The sequence below is a fragment of the Piliocolobus tephrosceles genome, chromosome 20 (genome assembly GCF_002776525.5).
Source record: "Piliocolobus tephrosceles isolate RC106 chromosome 20, ASM277652v3, whole genome shotgun sequence".
Taxonomy (NCBI): Eukaryota; Metazoa; Chordata; class Mammalia; order Primates; family Cercopithecidae; genus Piliocolobus; species Piliocolobus tephrosceles.
In genome coordinates, this window is record NC_045453.1 from 58,124,337 (window position 1) to 58,146,922 (window position 22,586).

The 22,586-nt window shown below is 39.7% G+C and overlaps 1 protein-coding gene across 6 annotated transcripts in view; it reads left to right on the plus strand.

Annotated features, from left to right (window-relative positions):
- RNF24 (ring finger protein 24) overlaps nucleotides 1-22,586 on the plus strand; it is a 93,818-nt gene that overhangs the window by 17,754 nt on the left and 53,478 nt on the right. For 2 of the 6 annotated variants that reach the window (XM_023217942.1, XM_023217938.1), the window contains exon 2: nucleotides 12,928-13,198. The exons of 3 other annotated variants lie outside the window; for them this stretch is intronic. In XM_023217942.1, the coding sequence (XP_023073710.1) occupies nucleotides 13,161-13,198 (38 nt within the window). In that variant the 5' untranslated portion in view covers nucleotides 12,928-13,160. The remainder of the gene's footprint in view (nucleotides 1-12,927; nucleotides 13,199-22,586) is intronic. One more of the 6 variants, XM_023217940.1, reaches the window with a different exon arrangement.

The following is a 22,586-nucleotide window of genomic DNA, read 5'->3' on the forward strand; positions in this document are numbered from 1 at the left end:
GAGGCTGAGATGGGTAGAGCACCTGAGGTCAGTAGTTCAAGACCAGCCTGGCCAACATGGTGAAACTCTGTCTCTGCTAAAAATACAAAAAATCAGCCGGGCATGTTGGTGGGTGCCTGTAATCCCAGCTACTTGGGAGGCTGAGGCAAGAGAATTGCTTGAACCCGGGAGGCAGAGGTTGTAGTGAGCCGAGATCACACCATTGCACTCTAGCCTGGGCAACAAGAGCGAAACTCCGTCTCCCACAAAAAAAAAAAAAAAAAAAGAATGCCATTATAAAGGGATGCGTAAAAAGACCGTAGACAATACCAGTATAATTTTTATTCAGTTGAGCTAAGCACGAATGTTGATTATTCTTCAAGGCTCTAAAATTGTTTTAGTGCTGAAAATTACATTTTTCTACCGGGTGAATTAAACAGATGCTTGTAGAACACCTACTATGTGCAAGTCTTTGTGCTAGGTGCTGAGCAGTAGGATTGATTTCACCATTCTGATGAAAAAGACAAACTTCCACTCTTCAAAGATCTCTTCTAGGAAATTTTGTTTCAACTCTGTTGCTTCCTGGCCCTCATTTAATACAACCAGAACCTCACTGCACTTGGGCCCCACCATCAGCCTTTGTCCTGTTTTCTTGTTTGCTAAGTATGTGGAGATGTGGGAACTAGAAAGTGGTAGAGCACAGCTTGTTCTTTTTTTTTTTTTTTTTGAGACAGAGTCTCGCTGTGTCGCCCAGGCTGGAGTGCAGTGGCACAATCTCGGCTCACTGCTAGCTCCGCCTCCCAGGTTCTTGCCATTCTGCTGCCTCAGCCTCCCAAGTAGCTGGGACTACAGGCACCCGCCACCACGCCTGGCTAATTTTTGTATTTTTAGTAGAGACGAGGTTTCATTGTATTAGCCAGGATGGTCTCGATCTCCTGACCTCATGATCTGCCTGCCTCGGCCTCCCAAAGTGGTGGGATTACGGGCATGAGCCACCGTGCCTGGCCCTCTTCTTTTTTTGTTTTAAATTTAAGAGACAGGGTCTCACTGTCACCCAGGCTAGAGTGCAGTGGTGCAATCTTAGCTTACCACAACCTCAACTTCCATGCTCAAGCAATCTCTCCACCTCAGCCTTCTGAGTAGCTGGGACTACAGGCGCATGCCACCATGCCCAGCTGTTTTTTTTTTTTTTTTGAATTCTTATAGAGACGAGGTCTTACTCTCTTGCCCAGGCTGGTCTTGAACTCCTAGGTTCAAGCGATCCTCCCACCTTGGCCTCCCAAAGTGCTGGGCTTACGGGCATGATCCACCATGCTGGCCTGAAACTTTGCTCTTTGGTGACTACAAATCTTACACATTCTCCTTTCTTTCCTGTACCAGAAATAAGGGTGATTTTTGTCTTTTAAGTAATATTTCAATCATTTCATCCAATATGCATTTTGGATTTACAATCTTACCTTTTTTCATGTCAATAACTATTTATTGAGTATCTTTTATGTGCCTCGTATTCAGCCTGAATTTACAGAAATCTACATTTGTGGTGAGAAACACTTGATGAATAACCCCACTACATTTTATTGTTTTAGTTCATTTCTGAGTTTATTAGATCTGACATCATTTTATTATTTTTTCAGACATTTTACATATGATCTGACTTAAAAGTTCCTGTAATTTGAAAAAAACTGGCTCTTCATGAGGTTTTTTTTTTTTTTTGAGAAGGAGTCTCGCTCTGTCACCTGGGCTGGAGAGCAGTGGCGTGATCTCAGCTCACTGCAACCTCTGCCTCCCGGGTTCAAGCAATTATCCTGACTCAAGTCTCCCAAGTAGCTGGGACTACGGGCGCACACCACCATGCCTGGCTAATTTTTTGTATTTTAGTAGAGACGGGGTTTCATTGTGTTGCCCAGGCTGGTCTCGAACTCCTGAGCTCAGGTAACCCGCCTGCCTCGGCCTCCCAAAGTGCTGTAATTACAGGCATGAGCCACTGTGCTTGGCCACGTATATTTTTGCATAGTAAGTTCCAAGTAAATTTCCATAAAGGTAAAAAAGAAGCAGGGTGATATACAGAAAAGCTTGTGGGATTCATATAAGTTTTGACCCTATTATTTGTTACCTATTTCGCCTTCGTGAATCACTATTTAGCCTCCAGTGGGGGTAATTATCATTGAATATTCCAGTTATTGTGAGTGTAGTTTGTCTCCTTTAATTAAATGCTCTCCTAATGATTATTGTTACTAAGCAAGGTATAACAACAAACAATTTTTGCTACATCTCAGTTCTCCTCTTTTTATAAATATGAGATCAGTTATGCTGCCAGCTTAGCCTGGCTGTTGAACTGTGGCTGGTCAGAAGTTCCATTTTGGTGGATGTCAGATGATGTAAAAATTGTAACTACTTAACTGCACTACATACTTCTTAACTTTTAAGGAGATTGTATATGCATTAATATCCTTTTTTTTTTTTTTTTTTTTTTTGAGACAGAGTTTCCCTCCTGTTGCCCAGGCTGGAGTGCAATGGCTCCATCTCAGCTCACAGCAGCTTCTGCCTCCCAGGTTTAAGCAATTCTCCTGCCTCAGCCTGCCAAGTAGCTGGGATTACAGGCATGTGCCACCACACCTGGCTAATTTTTTGTATCTTTAGTAGAGGCAGAGTTTCACCATGTTGGCCAGGCTGGTTTCAAACTCCTGATCTCAGGTGATCCACCCACCTCGGCCTCCCAAAGTGCCGGGATTACAGGCTTGAGCCACCGCGCCTGGCCATTAAAATATCATTTTTGATGATTGTTTTAGGCAATTCTCTTTTGCCTTTTTTAAACAGCTTTATTGAGACATAATTTACATCCCATGTAGTTTGCTCAAAGTGTACAATTCAGTGGCTTTTAGAATATTCAGAGTTGTCTATCTATCACCACAATCAATTTTAGAACATTTTCATTATCATTATTCCAAAAAGAATGGCCTTTGCTCCTCAGTCCCCTCATTCTCCCCACTCCTCCCCCTTCCCTCTAAGCAACTACGAATCTACTTTCTATAGATTTGCCTATTCTGGGCCTCTTATATAAATGGAATTTTAAAAATGTATCCTTTATGACTGGCTTTTTTCACTTAATATGATGTTTTCTTTCTTTTTTCTTTTTTTTAATATGATGTTTTCAAGGTTCATCCATGTTCTTTTTTATCTTAAGGTTCTTAGAGGTATACTGACTTATCCCAAAGACAGAAGAGATGAAGTGACTTTTTTTTTTTTTGAAACAGAGTTTCACCTCTTGTTGCCCAGGCTGGAGTACAATGGCATGATCTTGGCTCACTGCAACCTCTGCCTCCCGGGTTCAAGTGATTCTCCTGCCTTGGCCTCCCTAGTAGCTGGGATTACAGGCATGCGCCACCACGCCCAGCTAATTTTGTATTTTTAGTAGAGACGGGGTTTCTCCATGTTGGCCAGGCTCGTCTCGAACTCCTGACTTCAGGTGATCCGCCCGTCTCGGCCTCCCAAAGTGCTGGAATTACAGGCATGAGCCACCATGCCCAGCCGTGACTTTTTTTAAACAAAGAAAATTGACTAGTGTTTCATGAGTCTTCAGTCACAAATGACGAGAAAAGCCCTATAAACAGTTACTGTAGCTATAGACCTAAGAATGGTGTTCTAGTGTAGCATGTGGAAAAGGTTCATGTCCCATCATTCCTTTTAGCTGCATTTGTATACATGAATGTCATGGTTGTTAGTGAATCTTTCAATACAAAGGATAATAACGTGCAACTCTATGGGACTATTGTAACTAAAACTGTTGCAACACTCTCACTTTTATTTACAAGGGTTATTCTCTTTATTTTATTTTATTTATTTATTTTTATTCTCTTTATTTATAAGAGTTATTCTCTTATAATTAATTTTTCAGCTGACTATCCTGCATAACGCAGGCATTCTTTTATAATATATATGGTTACATGCTACATTTTTGTTTTTTGTTTTGTTTCGGTTTTTGAGACAGAGTCTTGCTCTGTCACCCAGGCCTGAGTGTAGTGGCCTGATCTCGGCTCCCTGCAACCCCCACCTTGCGGGTTCAAATGATTCTTCTGCCTCAGCCTCCTGAGTAGCTGGGATTACAGGTGCACGCCACCACAACTGGTTAATTTTTGTATTTTTAGTAGAGATGGAGTTTCACCATGATGACCATGCTGGTCTCGACCTCCTGATCTCAGGTGATCCACCCACCCTGACCCCCAAAGTCCTGGGATTACAGGCATGAGCCACCACATCCAGCCACTTGTTACATTTTTTATTTATTTTTGTTTTATTTTATTTTTTGAGACAGAGTCTCGCTCAGTCACCTAGGCTGGAGTGCAGTGGCACGATCTCAGCTCACTGCAACCTCCGCTTCCTGGATTCAAGCGATTCTCCAGCCTCAGCCTCCTGAGTAGCTGGGACTACAGGCATGTCCCACCACGCCTGGCTAATTTTTGTATTTTCAGTAGAGACAGGGTTTCACCATACTGGTTAGGCTAGTCTCGAACTCCTGACCTCAGGTGATCTACCCACCTCGGCTTCCCAAAGTGCTGGGATTACAGGCGTGAGCCACGACACCTGGCCTAATTTTTGTATTTTTAGTGGAGTCGGGGGTTTCACTATGTTGGTCAGTCTGGTCTCGAACTCCTGACTTTGTAATCCGCCCGCCTCGGCCTCCCAAAGTGCTGGGATTACAAGCGTGAGCCACCATGCCTGGCCACATTTTTTATTCTTATGTGAGCCTGATGGGCTGAATGCTAAGTATTTTATTTCGGGATAACCAATTATTGCATATTAGTATAAATGAGATGTTGGAGACAGGATACATAGAAGTGCAACCCTTAGAGCATATTCCCCCTCAGATTTTTGCATGTGGTTTAATAAATAAAAGCCAGCCTTTTAACTTTGAAAACCCAGCCTCTCTGTGCCTCAATTTCTTCCTCTGAAAAGTGGAGCATTTGGACTGCGATACTTAATTAGTGCTTAATACAGTTCTGTGAAAATAATTGGCAGATTTATTGCTGATGTCCCCATTACTTCTTATATCATATCAAAAAGATTACATTGTAATGTTAGATTTCCTATATTCTAATTAGTTGCCTCATGTAGTGTCATAAGTATCTGTAGCCTTAGCAAAAGCCATATTTTTCTGTCCATGTGCAGTGGCTTACATCTGTAACCCCAACACTTTGGGATGCCAAAGCAGGAAGATCACTTGAGCCCAGAGGTTTGAGAGCAGCCTAGGAAACATAGGGAGACCCCTTCTGTGGGAAAAAAAATTAATTGGCTGGGCATGGTGGCACATGTCTGTGGTTTGAGCTACTCTGGAGGCTGAGGAGGGAGGATTGTTTGGGCATGGGAGTTTGAGGCTACAGTAAGCCATGATCACACCATTGCACTGCAACCTGGGCAACAGAATGAGACCCTGCCTTAAAAAAAAAAAAAAAAAAGCTGTATTTTTCTGAACTAGAATTAGAATCCATGATCTGTTATTCTAAATGGTCTGTGAATACAAAATAAAACAGTACTGACCTACCTAGAACATCAGTATATTAGAAGGGTTCAGCTGTGAGTGACAGAAAACCTGAAACAAGTGGCTTAAAATAAGATTAAAATCTATTTCTTATTCATGTAAAAGTTGGTACAGATCTGGAATGGAGCTTCATGGCATCAGGGACATTTTACCACTTACTCCTAGTTCTCTCTTACCACTCTACCCTCTTCTTCGGTGTAAACTTCATTTTTATTGAGCAAGATGGTAGCACCCATTGCAGGTACAAGATGGAGAAAGGGATGAAGCAGAAGATAGGAGGCACCTGTCAGTGTTCTGTTAAACATGATTCCCAGAAAACTTCATGTGCATCAGTTACATTGGCCAGAACTGAGACATATGGCCATGTACAGCTGCAAGGAAGGCTAGGAAGTGTAGTCACGTGCCCAGCCAAAAATTATAATTAAGTGGAAGAAAGGGAGAACAGATATTGAGGGAGGGGTAGGACAGAAAACCATCAGTCTCTGCTACAAACTTGTTAATGATAAACAAAGGGAAAAACCAAAGAGCAGCTACCATTATGTCTCTTCCTCTGGAGAAGGAGGCTTCTGTTTCTCATAGCTGATACTGATTCTCTAAATGGAAATATCCATTCAGAGAATATACTAATATATAAGACCTGATCTCTACAAAATATACATATATATATTTTTAAAATGTCTTTCTCTTTTCTGTAGTTGTGTTAGTACAGAGAATCTTCCGAAAGAAATCTGCTAAATATATTTTCTGGTTTGAATTTTGGAGTTGATATTATGGTTTATAAGCCAACCTCTTGTGAGTTTGGTTAAGTGTAAATTTTTCCAGCGAGTCTGTGAGCCCCTGGGGAAAATGATGAAGCAGAGAATAGACCCAACCCTTGACATACTGTGACCTTACTGGGAGCATATATCTTGTACAGCTTCATATGACCTGAGGCACTCATCATTCATTCCTGATCTTGAAGGAAGAGAAAAATTACAAATTTAGATAGTCTTTAATATATCCATCTATAAAACCAGAATAATAGCACTTTGTGTGATGAAGATTAGTAGTAGTCTTGTAAAACATTTTTATAAAGGAAAGAGAGCTTTCAGGGCTAATGAAATTGCAAGTCTTGATTCTTTAAGACTCATTTAGAGGATTATTCACTGTTCTGAAATGATTGTGATTTTCAGCATTTTTGAAAAAAATAAAATCAGCAGAACCAAATTCACCCCCTAAATATTGGAATAGCATTGGATCTGCCCCGCTGTCTCAGTTGTTCCATTGCCTGCCTAAAATCATTTTAAAGATGAAGTCTTCACTATCTTTCTTAAAAGAACGAGGTGATCCTAGTAGACAAAGGGGAGACTTTCAAACAGTGCTTAGGAGTATAATATCTAGAAATGCAAGGTAATTATCACCAGTGTCAACCTACCAGGCAGCCTGCACACTTTGCTGAATTCATAACCGTTTGAAGAATGCTGAATTGGTCATGAACATCTTAGATGCTGTTTTGTGGCTGTAGAATTTTCCTTCTACAGAATTTAGTTAAAAACAGATAGGCTTTTAATTTAAACAGGTTGGCTATCTGGAAATTGTTGTTGAAGAAATGTAGCTAAACTGAGGTCTGTTTCTCAGTATTCTGTACCCTGTCCCTGTCACTTCAGAAAGGAGTCCCCTTGTGGTTCAGGCTCAAAGATGCAGATCTAACCCAGAGTGGCCCAGGGAGATGTGCTCAGGCCCAAATGATTCTTAACCCCAATGCCAGCCTCACACCAGAGAACAAAAAGAGACCTGATGGTAATGATGAGGACTCACTATATGCCAGGCACACCCCAGAGGTGGATGTGGGTAACTCTCCCTATTTTATAGATGGGACATTGAGACTTGCCTACAGCCCTAGTGGTGGGGTGTGACTAAACTCAGCTCTGCAAGGTTAATGCCTCTGCTATGCCATCTTTCACGGAACCCACTTACTGCCATGCAGCTTTCTCTGATTTGCTCAGTTCCTGGCTATGAATTGCTAAACTATCAGTGACATTGTCTTCTCTCACTTTTAAGGCTCTACAATGAAAGAATCGTCCATTTTTCATTTGTTAGCTTGTTGCTGTTTTCCCACTCTAGAAGTGCTTGTGGTTTACTAAACTTCTTTATTTCACTTTTAGTGCATACAGTTTATGCCTTCTAGTCTTTTGTCTTCAGGGATTCTAAACTCCTGTAGGAATTCTGGTACCTTTTCGAGTAACTAAGAATTCACCATTAAAGTCCTGGAATTAATGTGCTCAATCTAGAATCCTCAAGAATAAGAAGTAGCTATCGAGGTTTATAGAGAACCCTGTTGACACTTCTCCCAGAGTAGCTTCAATAGGGTCCAAAGACTCTTCACCTTTCACAGGGGTTTGGGTTTGAATTAGGATCACTGACAGCTCAGCAACTTTTATGCTACCAATTAGAAAAGGAGGTCACTATGTGGAGAAAATTTAGTGCCTTCTAATCACCTTTGTATACTTGAATTTAGTTATTAATTTACCTTGTCTGTAGACTGAACAAACTCAACTCCTTTAAAACAAACTAAATAACTCTTTAATGACTGCTCCATTAAACAGAGTTGTATTGATTTATATCTGTTATACTCCAGAAGTAGATGTTGTAATCCTGTGCTTTTCCAGGGAGTTATAACTGACTGTTGATGGACAGGTGTCTCAAATACAACTGATACATTCAGATTGTCACAGCCAATTCCTACGTTTAAAGAGTGGCTTTCTTTTTTCTATCTTTAGGGCCACTCTGGCTCTTTATTTCAGGATGTTTTCTTGATTTTTCTTGATTATCACATAGACATAGCAATTCCCAAAGCAGGTTTTTAATATTCAGTGCTGTTTCGAGAAGTGTCATGACGTTTTCAGAATAAAATGAACATTGATTAATTTTAATTTAAAAGACACAGTTCTTTGTCACAGATTGGAGGAGACTAAAGAGGTACAACTAAATGCAACAGCTGGGCGCAGTGGCTCATGCCTGTAATCCCAACACTTTGGGAGGTCGAGGCAGGCGGATCACGAGGTCAGGATGGGACCATCCCGGCTAACATGGTGAAACCCCATCTCTAAAAATACAAAAAAATTAGCCGGGCGTGGTGGCAGGCGCTTGTAGTCCCAGCTACTTGGGAGGCTGAGGCAGGAGAATGGCATGAACCCAGGAGGCAGAGCTTGCAGTGAGCAGAGATCGTGCCACTGCACTCCAACCTGGGGAACAAAGTGAGACTCCATCTCAAAAAAAAAAAAAAAAGATAGAACTAAATGCAATGTGGGATCCTAGAACAGAAAAAGAATATTAATGGGAAAACGGGGGAAAATTGCATAAAGTCTGTATTTTAGTTAATAGGATTATATCTGTTGATTTCCTGTCTTTCTACTATCCTTACGTAAGATTTTAACATTTGGGGAAGCTAGGCGAAGGGTATTTGGGAACTCTTGCAACTTTTCTATAAATTGAAAATTATTTCAAAATAAAAAGTTTAAAAATATATACTTTGTTGCCATTTATTTAGGAATTATGGTGCTGGTCTTTCTGGAGGCCCTCTAAGGCAATGAAGATGATCCAAGATGCATCAGCATACTTACTGCCCACAGGAACCAACCAAGGAAATTGTTTTTACTTGTGTATCCATTCTAACCCTACCACTGCAGTCCAGGCTTATCAAGATCTGTGGAAGGCAGCAGGTTCTCATGGGAAGAGTAAGAGATTCGAATTCAGATATGTGGCCAGGCATGGTGGTTCGCGCCTGTAATTCCAGCACTTTGGGAGACTGAGTTGGGCGGATCACTTGAGGTCAGGAGTTTGAGACCAGCCTGGCCAACATGGTGAAACTCCCTCTCTACTAAAAATACAAAAATTAGCTGGGTGTGGTGACGGGCTGTAATCCAGCTACTTGGGAGGCTGAGGCAGGAGAATCACTTGAATGTGGGAGGTGGAGGTTGCAGTGAGCCGAGATCAAGCCACTGCACTCCAGCCTAGGTAGTAGAGTGAGACTCCACCTCAAAAAAAAAAAAAAAGAAAAAAAGATGTGAGTTTGTTTCTTCTATCACTCACTAGTGGTTTCAGTTTGGGCAGCCAGCTTGACTTTTCTGAGTCTCAGTTGTTCATCTGAATACTGGGGAGCATATCTATCCCATAGTGATTATAAGGATTAAATAATATATATACATCCTAGTCACAAACTCTAAAGCACAATGTAAAATGTTCATTTTGATTAATATCTGAATTAATCACTTGGAAAAAAAGGTTCTTCAGTTTCAGGGATTATATATATATCAGGCTAGCTCTTTTTAGGTAATTTTTCGTAGATTAATTGTATTGCTACATTGGATGTAATCAAAATCCATAGATGATATATTTACAGTTGTGCTTATAACATTTTTATTATTAACAGTCCATTTGAACGTAAACCAGGATGGCAGAGAAACAAAGTAGTAAGCTGAACACTGTAGTCCATTTAATGCAAAGATTTACTTGCATATTATTTTGACTTATTTAAGCCAATGTCTAGCCTTTTTGCTTTGGAAATTATGACACTAGGAAGAGAATTTCAAATATGAAAATCCCAAATCTGTCAGTTTCCATGAAATTTAAAGCCAAAGTCATTAATGGAATCCATGGAACTATTTTCAAGGGAGACCCTAGAGAGAGACAATGTCCAGTATAACAATTGTATGAGACTTACAACATTGTAGTTTGTTTGCAAAAGTAAATTATTCTATAACTAATTGAAAACAAGGAGCTTATTCAAAATACTAAAGTGTACAAAAGAACAACAACAACAAAAGACAAAATACCGAAGTGCTACCAGGTACCTGTGATGAAATTTTATATTTCCTATTTTACATCCGAGGGATCTAAAGTTTATTCTAAGTCCGTAGTTCATGTGGCTTCATGCTCTGATTCTGCCTGGTAAAGTGCTGCAGTGTGGTTTCAACCAGATTCTAATTATTCTTCTTCCTGTATGTTGATTTAGATGCTTTACTAAAGCAGCATCACATAACTCAATCAGGGTTTTCTCCAAAAATTTCAGTCTAATGCCAAAACCAAAAGAAATCAAAGAAATGGAAGATTTCCTAGTGAAGTCAGAGCTGCTCATCATTAGTGCTTACCTTTGAATAAAGAGAAATACTTTAAAAAGCTAACTGTTATTGAGTGAGTAAAGTAATAAGATCTCTGTTACCCTCAAGGAGTATTGTATTGCTACACTGGATGTAAAAAATGTAGTATTACAGGATTACAATCAATGAAATTCTGGGCTCAAGGAGTACATTTTCCAACTCAGTAAAAAGTAGTGTATTAGCAGGTATAGATGGAAATTCCGTGTGTGTGTGTGTGTGTGTGTGTGCGTGTGTGTATAGCCACACGTATTCTATTCATGGAACAGCAATCTCATTAGATTAAGACAAGAATGTGCATTATTCATGTTACTTTTACTGTCGTTCTAGAGATATTAGACAACTGAGAAGAAACAATTTATATATAATTATAAAGGAATAATTAAAATGATCATCAAGTGATTACCTTATCTAAGGAAATGCTAATTTAAAACAGATAGCTATAGGATATTTGTGAAGTATCTAATTATCCTTGTGATAATTTTTCCTCATTACCTTTATCCAGAAAAAGCCAGGATTTTCAACTAAGTCTTTTAAATAAGAATCAAGATTTTTAAATTTCTATGAATCTTTACGAACAACTGGGACAATTTTCTTTAAAAATAGCTTCTTAAGGCCTGGAGCAGTGGCTCACGCCTGTAATCCCAGTACTTTGGGAGGCCGAGGAGGGCAGATCACAAGGTCAGGAGATCAAGACCATCCTGGCTAACACGGTGAAACCACATCTCTACTAAAAATACAAAAAATTAGCCGGGTGTGGTGGCACATGCCTGTAGTCCCAGCTACTCGGGAGACTGAGGCAGGATGAATCACTTGAATCCGGTAGGCGGAGGTTGCAGTGAGCCAAGATGGCATCACTGCATTCCAGCCTGGGCAACAGAGTGAGACTCTATCTCAAAAAAAAAAAAAAAAAAAAGAAAAACTGCTTAAAAAATACATAAAAATAAAAGTAGCTGCTTCCAATTCCATTTACAATTAAATTTTTTATTCTCTTCAATAAGTAACATTAACATATACTAGCAACAAAATACTAAAGATATTATAAACAGGTATTCAGTGAAGTCATTGTCCTTCCAGCCCTGTGAGAGCCTCAATCACTGATACCAGTTTTTTATATATTATTCTAGAGACCTTTTTAGACATATACAAAGCTAGCTTCTCTTTTCTTTTTATATCAGTGGTAGTATGCCACATGCACGGTCTGTATGTTATTTTGTTTTGTTTTGTTTTTTATTTAGCAATGTTATGGAACTGTGCCAAATCTACATTTTTTTTTTTTTTTTTAATTTTTAGAGATAGGATCTTGCTCTGTCATCTTGGCTGGAATGCAGTGATGTGATCATAGCTTGCTGTAGTCTCGAACCTTGGGTCACAGATGATCCTCTAACCTCAGCCTCCTGAGTAGCTAGGACTACAAGCATGTGCCACCATGCCCAGCTAGTTAAAAATAATAATAATTTTTTTTTTAATTGTGTTGACCCAGGCTGGTCTCTAACTCCTGGCCTCAAGCAGTCCTCCCACCTTGGCCTCCCAAAGTGCTGGGATTACAGGCGTGAGCCACCATGGCTCATTCTTTAACAACTGCAAAATATTAGATTATAGTGATATTCTGTGACGTAACCAATTACATATTTAGGTTGCCGCCAACCTTTTGCTTTTAAAACAAGGCTATGTGAAGAGCCTGGTACAAACATGTCTTTGCGTATGTATGCAAGTACATCTGAAAGATAAATTCCTAAATGTGGAATTGCTGGGTCAATAGGTAAGTGCATGTATAATTTTGCTGAGTTGCTCTTGTGGAAGCCGATAATTCTACTCACAGTGCCACTAATAATGTGTGAAAGTACTTTTTTCCCCTAAGCAGAAAGTTTCTGTGGATTTTTTTGGGGGGTGCTTCTGGGTTTTACTTAGAAAGGCCTTCCCCATTTTGAGATTATTTTTTAAATTCTTTGATATCTTTCAATATTTTCATAATTTCATTTTTTATATTTAAACCTTTGGTACAGCTCAGATATATTTTAATACAAAGAATAAAGCTATCTTAATTCTTTTTCTCAACTGGCTACCTAATTGTTCCAATATCATTTGTGAATAATCCATCTCTCTCTCTCACTAATGGGAAATGTCAGCTTTATGATTCCTATATTAATTTGGGCTATTCTTTGACTTTCTTGTATCCACCAGCATAAGCTAGGTTATGTTGTGGTAACAAACAACCTCAAAATCTTAATGGCTTATAACAAGAGTTTTCCTTCCTTTTGGTACGTGTTCATCAAGAGTTGGCTGAGAGCTCTACTCCGTGTCTTCTTACTCAGAAACTAATGGAGTTGCCACCATCTTGAACATTACCAGCTGTCCTGATTAAGGGAAAGAAGGGCCTGGAGAATCTCACACCATCAATAAGATGTTCAGCCTGAAAGAGACATACATCAGTTCCCTTCATAGCTTGCTGACAAGTTTTAGTCACATGACCCTACCCACAGCAAGACAGCCAGGAAGTACAGTCATACATGTGTGCAGAAGGAAGATGGAAAGCTGAAAATATTTGGTAAACAGCAACTATCATATCTCTATTCTGTCCTGTTCATCTGTCAATTCAAGTGTCAGCAGCACAGGTTTTTCTTTTTTAGAATATTTCTGGCTATGCTTTCATTTTCATTTTTACTTTTAGACTAGAATTAGCCTCTCTAACCGCTCTTATCCTCTCAGAAAAGACAAACCCTGTCAGTTTTTTAAAATTGTATCTGCAGTAAATTGATGGATTTAAGGAAAATTGACATCTTTATAATATTTAGAATCTTTACAACCAAGAAGAGGATATTTTATTCACATCTTTTTTTATGTCTTTTATATTTTCTTAATACAGATTGCATATATTTATTAGTATTCTTTTTGTTCTTTTAGTAAGATTCTTTTTTATTTTACCATCACCTGCAAATAATCATTTTAATTTCTTCTTTACAATCAGGTTGGTTTTCTTGAAGGATTAGACAAGATACAGCCATTTTCAAATAATATATATCTATTACCCAAAATATTTTTCAAAAAATTTCATATGTGCCTGGTGCAGTGGCTCACGCTTGTAATCCCAGCACTTTCTGAGGTCATGGCAGGAGAATCCCTTAAGCTCAGGAATTCCAGACCAACCTGGGCAAAATAGCAAGACCCCATCTCTATAAAAATAAAAAAATTAACTGGGCTTCATGGTGCATGCCTATAGTTGCAGCTCCTGGGGAGGCTAAGGCAGAAGGGTTGCTTGAACCCAGGAGGTTGAGGTGGCAGTGATCTGTGATTGCACCTCTGCATTCCAGCCTGGGCCACAGAGCAAGACCATGTCTCAAAAAAACAAACAACAAAAAAGAGTTTCTTTTCATGATCCATCTCTATATTAATTCCAGTGAATAAGTAGGTTAACATTAATGATAACTGCTGTTTATTTCAGCTACTGGACACACCAATTATTTTTTATTTTTTATTTTTTGAGACAGGATCATTCTCTGTCACCCAGGCTGGAGTGCAGTGGCATGATCACGGCTCACTGTAGCATCGACCTCCTGGGCTCAAGCAACCTTCTCACTTCAGCCTCCTGAGTAGCTGGGACCACAGGTGCATACCATCACACTTGGCTAAGTTTTAAATTTTTCTGTAGAGACGGGGTCTTGCCATGTTGTCCAGTCTGGTCTTGAACTCCTGGGCCTAAGCTATCCTCTCACCTCGGCCTCCCAAAGGGCTGGGATTATAGGCATGAGCCACCACGCCCAGCCTGAAACACCAAAAAAAAAAAATTTTTTTTTAAATTTTAAGCTGCTGCTGCTGCTGCTGAAGGTGAAGATGCTTACATGTGTGATTAGTTACCTATACATCTGGAAAATTTTTGTTTAATTTCCCTAATTTACATCATCTTTACCTATGCTTGCTTGTATTTTTCTCGTATATCTAGCCAGCCTCTTAAGAGTGAATACTCTCTAGTTTACTGTAAATTACTGCCCACAGTGAAAACTCTTTAAATTAAGTCCCCACTCATCCCCTTCTAAGAGTCCAATACAATCACAGAAGAGGCTGAGCTCTTTAAATAATATGAGAATCTCAGAACCTCAGTTCATGTGGCTCATCGAATCCTCTATTGTGGGATTCTTTTCATGGAAACACCAAATTTTTAAGAATCATATTTGTTTTGTGCTCTGCAGATATCTGTTATGCTGACCTGTATAAGAACCAGGAGCTAATGAGTCTTTAATGTAGACTAAAAATTGGCTCTGAGTAAAGAGACTCACAGGCCCATTCATCAGACTTGAGAGAGATTTAAAATTAAACATCTGCAGATAATCAGAGGATAGTTTTGAGTGCCAAAATGAGGCATTGCTCTCCTGTTGCATTTTTATTTTCCTCACAGCAGAAAAAAAACATGTTGCTTTCTTAGGAACGAAATCAGCTTTTTTTCTAAAATTAAGTAGTTATGGTATTACCCCTAGAGTTTATTTCATGTTGAGATGGGAATCACTTATTGCTTCGTATTTCTTTTCACACTGCCTTTGTGTAATTAAGATGTAAAGTTCAACCTGAGAGTATTTTCTTCCTTTATAACTTGTCTTCCATTTCATCCTCTTTCTGTCTGCATTACTCTGTGTTGTTTCCCCCTAACTCATATTCCTAAGAGTGCTGCCATCAGTTAATCAAAAAACAATTAATCATGTAGAAGTCAATAGTTAAATGTTGATTAGCAGATTCTTTGTAAAAGTGTGGGACTGGGAGTTGTGGCTTACGCCTGTAATCCCAGTGCCAGGGTAAGAGGATCCCTTGACTCTAGGAGTTTGAGGCTGCACTTAGCTATGATCATGCTACTGCACTCCAGCCTGGGTGATAGAGCAAGACTCTGCCTCTTTTAAAAAAAAGAAAAAAAAAGGCCAAGGTGGACAGATCACGAAGTCAGGAGATCGAGACCATCCTGGCTAACACAGTGAAACCCCATCTCTACTAAAAATACAAAAAATTAGCTGAGCGTGGTGGCACGCACCTGTAGTCCCGGCTACTTGGGAGGCTAAGGCAGGAAAATCTGCTTGAACCCGGGAGGCTGGGGCTGCAGTGAGCCAAGATTGTGCCACTGCACTCTAGCCTGGGCAACAGAGCGAGACTCTGTCTCAAAAAAAAAAAAAAAAATTACACTGCATGCACACTCATGCCTGGAATACAGATGTCAGAAGGGAATTTGAGTTCTACTAAATCTATGGCACAAAAACAAAAGAAGAAAGGGGCTGGGCATGGTGGCTCATGCCTGTGATCCCAACACTTTGGGAGGCCAAGGCAGGGAGGATCACTTGAGGCCAGGAGTTCAAGACCAACCTGGGCAACATGGTTAAACCCCGTCTCTACAAAAAGTAATTTCAAAAAATAGCTGGGTATGGTGACATGTGCCCGTAGTCCCAGCCACTCAGGAAGCTGAGGCAGGAGGATCCCTTGAGCTCAGGAGGTCGAAGCTGCAGTGAGGTGTGATTGTACTACTGCACCCAATCCAAGCGATAGAGCAAGGAGGGAGGGAGGAAGGAAGGAAGGAAGGAGGCAAGGAGGAAATGGAAGGAAGGAGGAAAGGGAAGAAAGAAAGAAAATAATTAAATCCATACCTGTGAAAAGAAAAAAAAAGGGAGCAGGAGACGTTAAAGTCTTCTTTGCCCTCAAAGTTAAGTCTCATAAAGATCTCAAAGAATGATTTACATTGAAAATAGATTTCATCATTACATAAAAATGGAGAAAATGGCCGGGCATGGTGGCTTATGCCTGTAATCCCAGCACTTTGGGAGGCCAAGGCCTGAGGTCGGGATTTCAAGACCAGTCTCAAACTCTCTTCGAGGAGAAACCAGACCTCTACTAGGAGAAACCCCGTCTCTACTAAAAATACAAAATTAGCTGGGTGTGGTGGCACATGCCTGTAATCTCAGCTACTCAGGTGGCTGAGGCAGGAGAATTCGCTTGAACCCAGGAGGCGGAGGTTGAAGTGAGCCGAGATCGCGCCATTGCACTCCAGCCTGGGCAACAAGACCGAAACTGCATCTCAAAAAAAAAAAAAAAAAAAAAATTACTAGGAATATGGTAGAGTAAAAATAGACTTACCAAAATAACAAACATCTGAAATTTTTAAAAATATTCAAGTAGACAAACTTCAATTATGGTAAACAAATTAAAGATAGCACCTCAAGCTTGATTTTAGAACTGTGGAATAGCAGCAAAGAGAAAAGCTATACACAAACCCAGAGAAAACAATGGTGGCAGAAGAAACAGAAAAAATCCAAACTGTGAAGAAATTGGAATTTTCAATAACAGGGCTAGAAAGGATTAAAAAAAACACAAAGGCTATTAAAAGGAACTGATCAGGGAAAAAAAATAAGTAAATTAAAGGAACTGGTCAGGCATGGTGCCAGACATCTGTAGGCCCAGCTACTCTGGAGACTGAAGCAGGAAGATTGCTGGAGCCCAGAAGTTCAAGTCCAGCCAAAGCAACATAGTGAGACCCTTTCTCAAACAAACAAATACATACATACATACATATATACGTCTGGTTAGAATTAGGTGAAAAAAGCTAAAACACTGCGATGAAATATACTTTAAAATCACAACATCCTTTGATAAAAAAATGTAATCAAAATAAGAGGTAGTCAGTAAAATTAAGGCTAAATGGAAAGATCCCAAATAAAACATAGATGGAATAGACAGATTGATTATGGCAATTCCAGTAGACCTAGTTTTTTGTTGTTGTTGTTCCCCCAACTGTCCTTTAAATAATGGGAAGGGGTGTAAATAAGAGGAAGCCCCAGAAAAGGAAACATTAAAGAAGTTACTGTAGAAAAATAGACTTTTGCCTAAAGACTGAGAGGTTTCAGAGTTACTTATTTCCAGATTTGGTACTTAAAGACAGAATACCCAGATACCTACTTATCAGTGTCTTAAAACTAGAAAGAAGTCTTCTGGTATATACTGAGATTTGAAAGAAAGAAAAAAAAAAAAACTTGAAAGAAGAGTTATCCTCTGAAGAATGAAAAAACAAGGATAACCTCAAACTTGAAACAATAGAGAGAAGATAGTCTTAGAAAAATATTTATGGAACGCCAGCCAATTTCTTGCCTAGCTGTCTGCCTTTTGAAGATAAAAGATGTTTGAACCCTGATCTCTTTTTCCCTGGTAGAACCCCGATATCTATTTCAAATAATTAAGTTTACAGATTATAAAAGATCATAAAAGACTGGGAATACAGAGGGAGACCTTTGAAATATGAGTTGTAGAGACTGGAGCACCTTAAGTGAGGCAGCGTTATCATTCAGGAGGGCCAGCTTAGGTGCTGAGGCTCAAAATCTCTCGGTGCAGGATACCCACTGGAGTTCCTGCATTACAGTGTCTGGTCCTCAAATATCCAGAAATGCAGCCTTGCCATTGCCAGGGACGACTCGGTCCCGGGAAAATCTTGCTAACCAAAGCTCACAAGAGGCCATAAAGATACTCAATGAAGAAGTGCATAATTTCTATTTGCCAAAAGCTTTCTTTTTTCTTTTTTTTTTTTTTTTTGAAGAGACAGGGTCTAGCCCTGTTGCCAAGACTGGAGTACAGTGGTATGATCTAGTTATAGCTTACCATAGACTCCAATTCCTGGGCTCAAGCAGTCCTCCCACCTTAGCCTCCTGAGTAGCTAGGACTACAGGTGTACCCCACCTTGCCTGGGTCTTACTATATTGCTCAGACTGGTATCAAACTCCCAGGCTCAAGTTGTCCTGCTACCCTGCTACCCCGCTACCCCAGCCTCCCAAAACACTGGGATTACTGGTATGTGCCACTGTGCCCAGGCTTTTTCACTTTTTTTTTTTTCCTTGAGACCAAGTCTTCCTCTGTCACCCAGGCTGGAGTGCAGTGGCGCAATCTCGGCTCACTGCTCCTGGGCTCAGGTGATCCTCCCACCTCAGCCCGCTAAGTAGCTGGGACCATAGACATGCACCACCATGCCAAGCTAATTTTTATATTTTTTGTAGAGACGGGGTTTTACCTGTTGTCCGGGCTGATCTTGAACGCCTGAGCTCAAGTGATCTGCCCACCTCTGCCTCCCCAAGTGCTGGGATTACAGGCATGAGTTACTGTGCCCGGCCCAATAGAATATTTTATTTTATTTTATTTTATTTATTTTTTTGAGACGGAGTCTTGCTCTGTCGCCCGGGCTGGAGTGCGGTGGCCGGATCTCAGCTCACTGCAAGCTCCGCCTCCCGGGTTCACACAATTCTCCTGCCTCAGCCTCCGGAGTAGCTGGGACTACAGGCACCCGCCACCTCGCCCGGCTAGTTTTTTGTATTTTTAGTAGAGACGGGGTTTCACCGTGTTAGCCAGGATGGTCTCGATCTCCTGACCCCGTGATCCGCCCGTCTCGGCCTCCCAAAGTGCTGGGATTACAGGCTTGAGCCACCGCGCCCGGCTAGAATATTTTAAAGACTTGTTTAGCTGAAAAAAAGATTTTATAAGAATAGCCTTGAAAATATTAAAGAGGAAGAATAATGATGAAAATATTGCCCTAGCATGTATGAATTAGTGGTATGCTAATTTATATGTAATGTATGTATGTAAAAATACAAAAACATTAGTTGGGTGTGGTGGCACATGCCTGTAGTCCCAGCTACTGGGGAGGCTAAGGCAGGAGAATCAGTTGAACCCGGCAGGTGGAAGTTGCAGTGAGCCGAGATGGCGCCACTGCGCTCTAGCCTGAAGACAGAGCAGGACTCTGTCTCAAAAAAAAAAAAAAAAAAGTGACTGAAAAAGGTAGAACTTTAAGACAGTGGAGAAAGAATTGTATAAATGCTGTTGGAATAGTTGACTAAATTGGAAAAACCATGTTAGGTCTTTTTTCCATGCCATAAATTCAAGATGGATTAAACATTTAAATTTAAGGTACAAAACTATGCAAATGAAAGAGAATAGAAGTGGGTATTTCTGTCATCTGATGTGGGGAAACCAAAGATAGAAATCGTAAAGCAGGGGCACAAACTCAGTGCCAACAGAAGCCAGGCAAGAAATCATCCAAATACACTTGGTAGAAAGCAAAATCATGAAACCATCAATTTATTTTATTTTGTTTTTTTGATAGAGGTAGAAATATTTACATTGAGGAAAATAACAGCCTGAGCACAAATGGCAACCTGCGTTTGGACCAGAATTAGGAAGTGATGAGGAGTGGTAGAAATGATGACAAATGACGATTCTGTTGACATAGGGCCAGGCACACTTAGGCTGTAACCCATAAGCATTCAGCGCGGTGCGCCCCCCCGCCCCCCCAACACACACACACACACACACATTGTGCAACAACATGGCAGCCTGGGAGCAGAGGCCACTCAGCTCCAGGCTGTTTTTGCGGTGCAAGAGTGGAGCCCAGGGTTATTAGATCTGACCTTTTTCTGTATAGAGCTGGAAATTGCTAATTTTATGTTAAATCTCCCAAATCTAAATTATCTTAATCTTTAAAACTTTGTATAGGCCAAACAAAGTACTTTTTCAGGCCAGATTCAGTCCAGAGGCCTTGGGTTTATGAACTGTGCTGTGAAGTTGTGGTTTTAGTTTCCAGATTATGCTTACACCTTTAAATGAGTTGGGATGCTTTCCATCATTTTTTTCTATACTCTGGATCAGTTTACAGTAGTTCCCCCTTATTTTCAGTTTCGCTCTCTGCAGTTTCAGTTACCCATGGTCAACTGTAGTCTGAAAATATTAAATGGAAAATTCCCAAAACAATTTGTTTTAGATTGTTCACCATTCTGAATAGTGTAATGAAATCTCAAGCTGTCGTGCTCACTGCATCTCATCTAGGACGTGGATCATCCTCTGCCCAGTGTCTACATGCTGTGTACACTACCTGTCCATTAGAGTCTTGGTTATCAGTTCAAAAAAACATAGGGCTCGGTACTATCCAGGTTTTCAGGCATCTAGTGGGGGTCTGTGAACATATCCACCGTTGATAAGCAGGGACTGCTGTACATAGCAGACTACTTATCTATGCAAGTTTGGCGAGTTCTACCTTCATTGCCATTAGGGTCTGAAGCCTTTTTTGTGAAGACATTTCTGTATTTTCAAGTTTTCTTCTTGAGCCAGTTTTGGTTATTTTCCTATAAAGTCTATTCTAGATTTTAAAATTAGTACTCAAATTATCTCATGGATGTTTTTAAATTTCTGCAGAAGAATATTTTTTATCTGTCTCATTCTTAGTGTTTTGGTTAGTTGATTTCAATTCCTTTCATTGTTTTGTTTTAATTCATACATTTTTGTTTGACCTTTATTAATTCCTTCTTCTGGCTTATTTTGTTTGATTTGTTCTTTTTCTACTTTCCAGAATTGAATTCTTGTTTCCATTTATTTTCATTATTATTTTTTAGATTGATAATACAATCAGTTACACTTCCACACCTACACAGTAGCCTGTAAGAATACTTTTCCCACGTTGAAGGTTATGGATTTTTCTCTCAGTATGAGACTTTTTTCCCACAATGTGATTAACTTCTAAATGGTCTGTGATTTGTTTTAGTTACTTACTAGACAGAAGTTATTTTATTTTACTTTATTTATTTTTTTGAGGTGGAGTTTCACTCTTGTCACCTAGGTTGGAGTGCAATAGCACAATCTCTGCTCACTGCAACCTCCGCTTCCTGGATTCAAGGGATTCTCCTGTCTCAGCCTCCTGAGTAGCTGGGATTACAGGCACCCACCACCACACCCGGCTAATTTTTGTATTTTTAGTAGAGACGGGGTTTCACCATGTTGGCCATGCTGGTCTCGAACTCCTGACCTCAGGTGATCTGCCCACCTTGGCCTCCCAAAGTGCTGCACTGAAATTACAGCTGTGAGCCACCACACCCAGCCTAAAGTCATTTTAAAGATTATGTTTTGAATTTATAAGTAGTTTCCTTTTGTTTATCTTTTTATTGGGTTAATTTTACACATTATAGTCACATATTGTGGCCTCTAGGAGTTCTGTTCTTTGGACTGTTCCTATGGCATAATAAATAATTTATCTAAATGTATATGTTCCAGATTCATTTGAAAAGGTGTTTTCTTTGTTAAGACACAAAGTTATTTATACATACACACACACCCTATATAGATAAAATACAAAAATTAGCTGGGTGTGGTGGCGCACACCTGTAATCCCAGCTACTCAGGATCCTGAGGTTGCAGTGAGCCGAGATCGCACCACTGCACCACTTTTTTTGAGACTCCATCTCAAAAAAAAAAAAAATCTAATTTTTTTCATTTCGTAGTGTTTGGAATACAACAAAGTATTAACTACAGTTTCCCTATTGCACTATAAAATACTAGAACTTATTCTTTGTACCTGACTGTATTTTTGTACCCATTAACCAACTTCTCTTCATCCTAGAGTCTTTCTGGGGTTTTTGTGCGTGTGCCAAATCGTGGGAGCTAGAGCCTTTTTAAATAGGAGGATTTAAACCACTTATTTTTCTCATGATTGAGTTTTCATTTTGTTCCTACCGTTTTATTTTATATTTCTATCATTTGCTCTCTTATGACTCCCCTTCTTCCCCTTTTTACCCTATATTTTGCTGAAATTATCCAGATTTCTTTGCTGCTTTTTCCTCTCTGCTAGTCATGAAAATTACATGTACTATTTGTGGCTCCCTACATTTTAAAATACATATTTAGATTTATACTTCTGTAACAACTTTTTAAATTAAGTAGTTATAACTTTTCAAAATAAAACTATTAGCACAACTTAACTTTCTTCTCCCCATTCATCTTCCATGCTTTGCTGACATAATCTGAAGCCTTAATCTAGATTACTGTGGGGGGTTTTAATTAGTGGAATTATTACGTACCTATATAGAGAGAAAGAAGTGTACTTATGTGTCTGAAAATGTCTTTTTCCTTCTTTCTTTTTTTTCTATACAAATGAAAGATAGTTT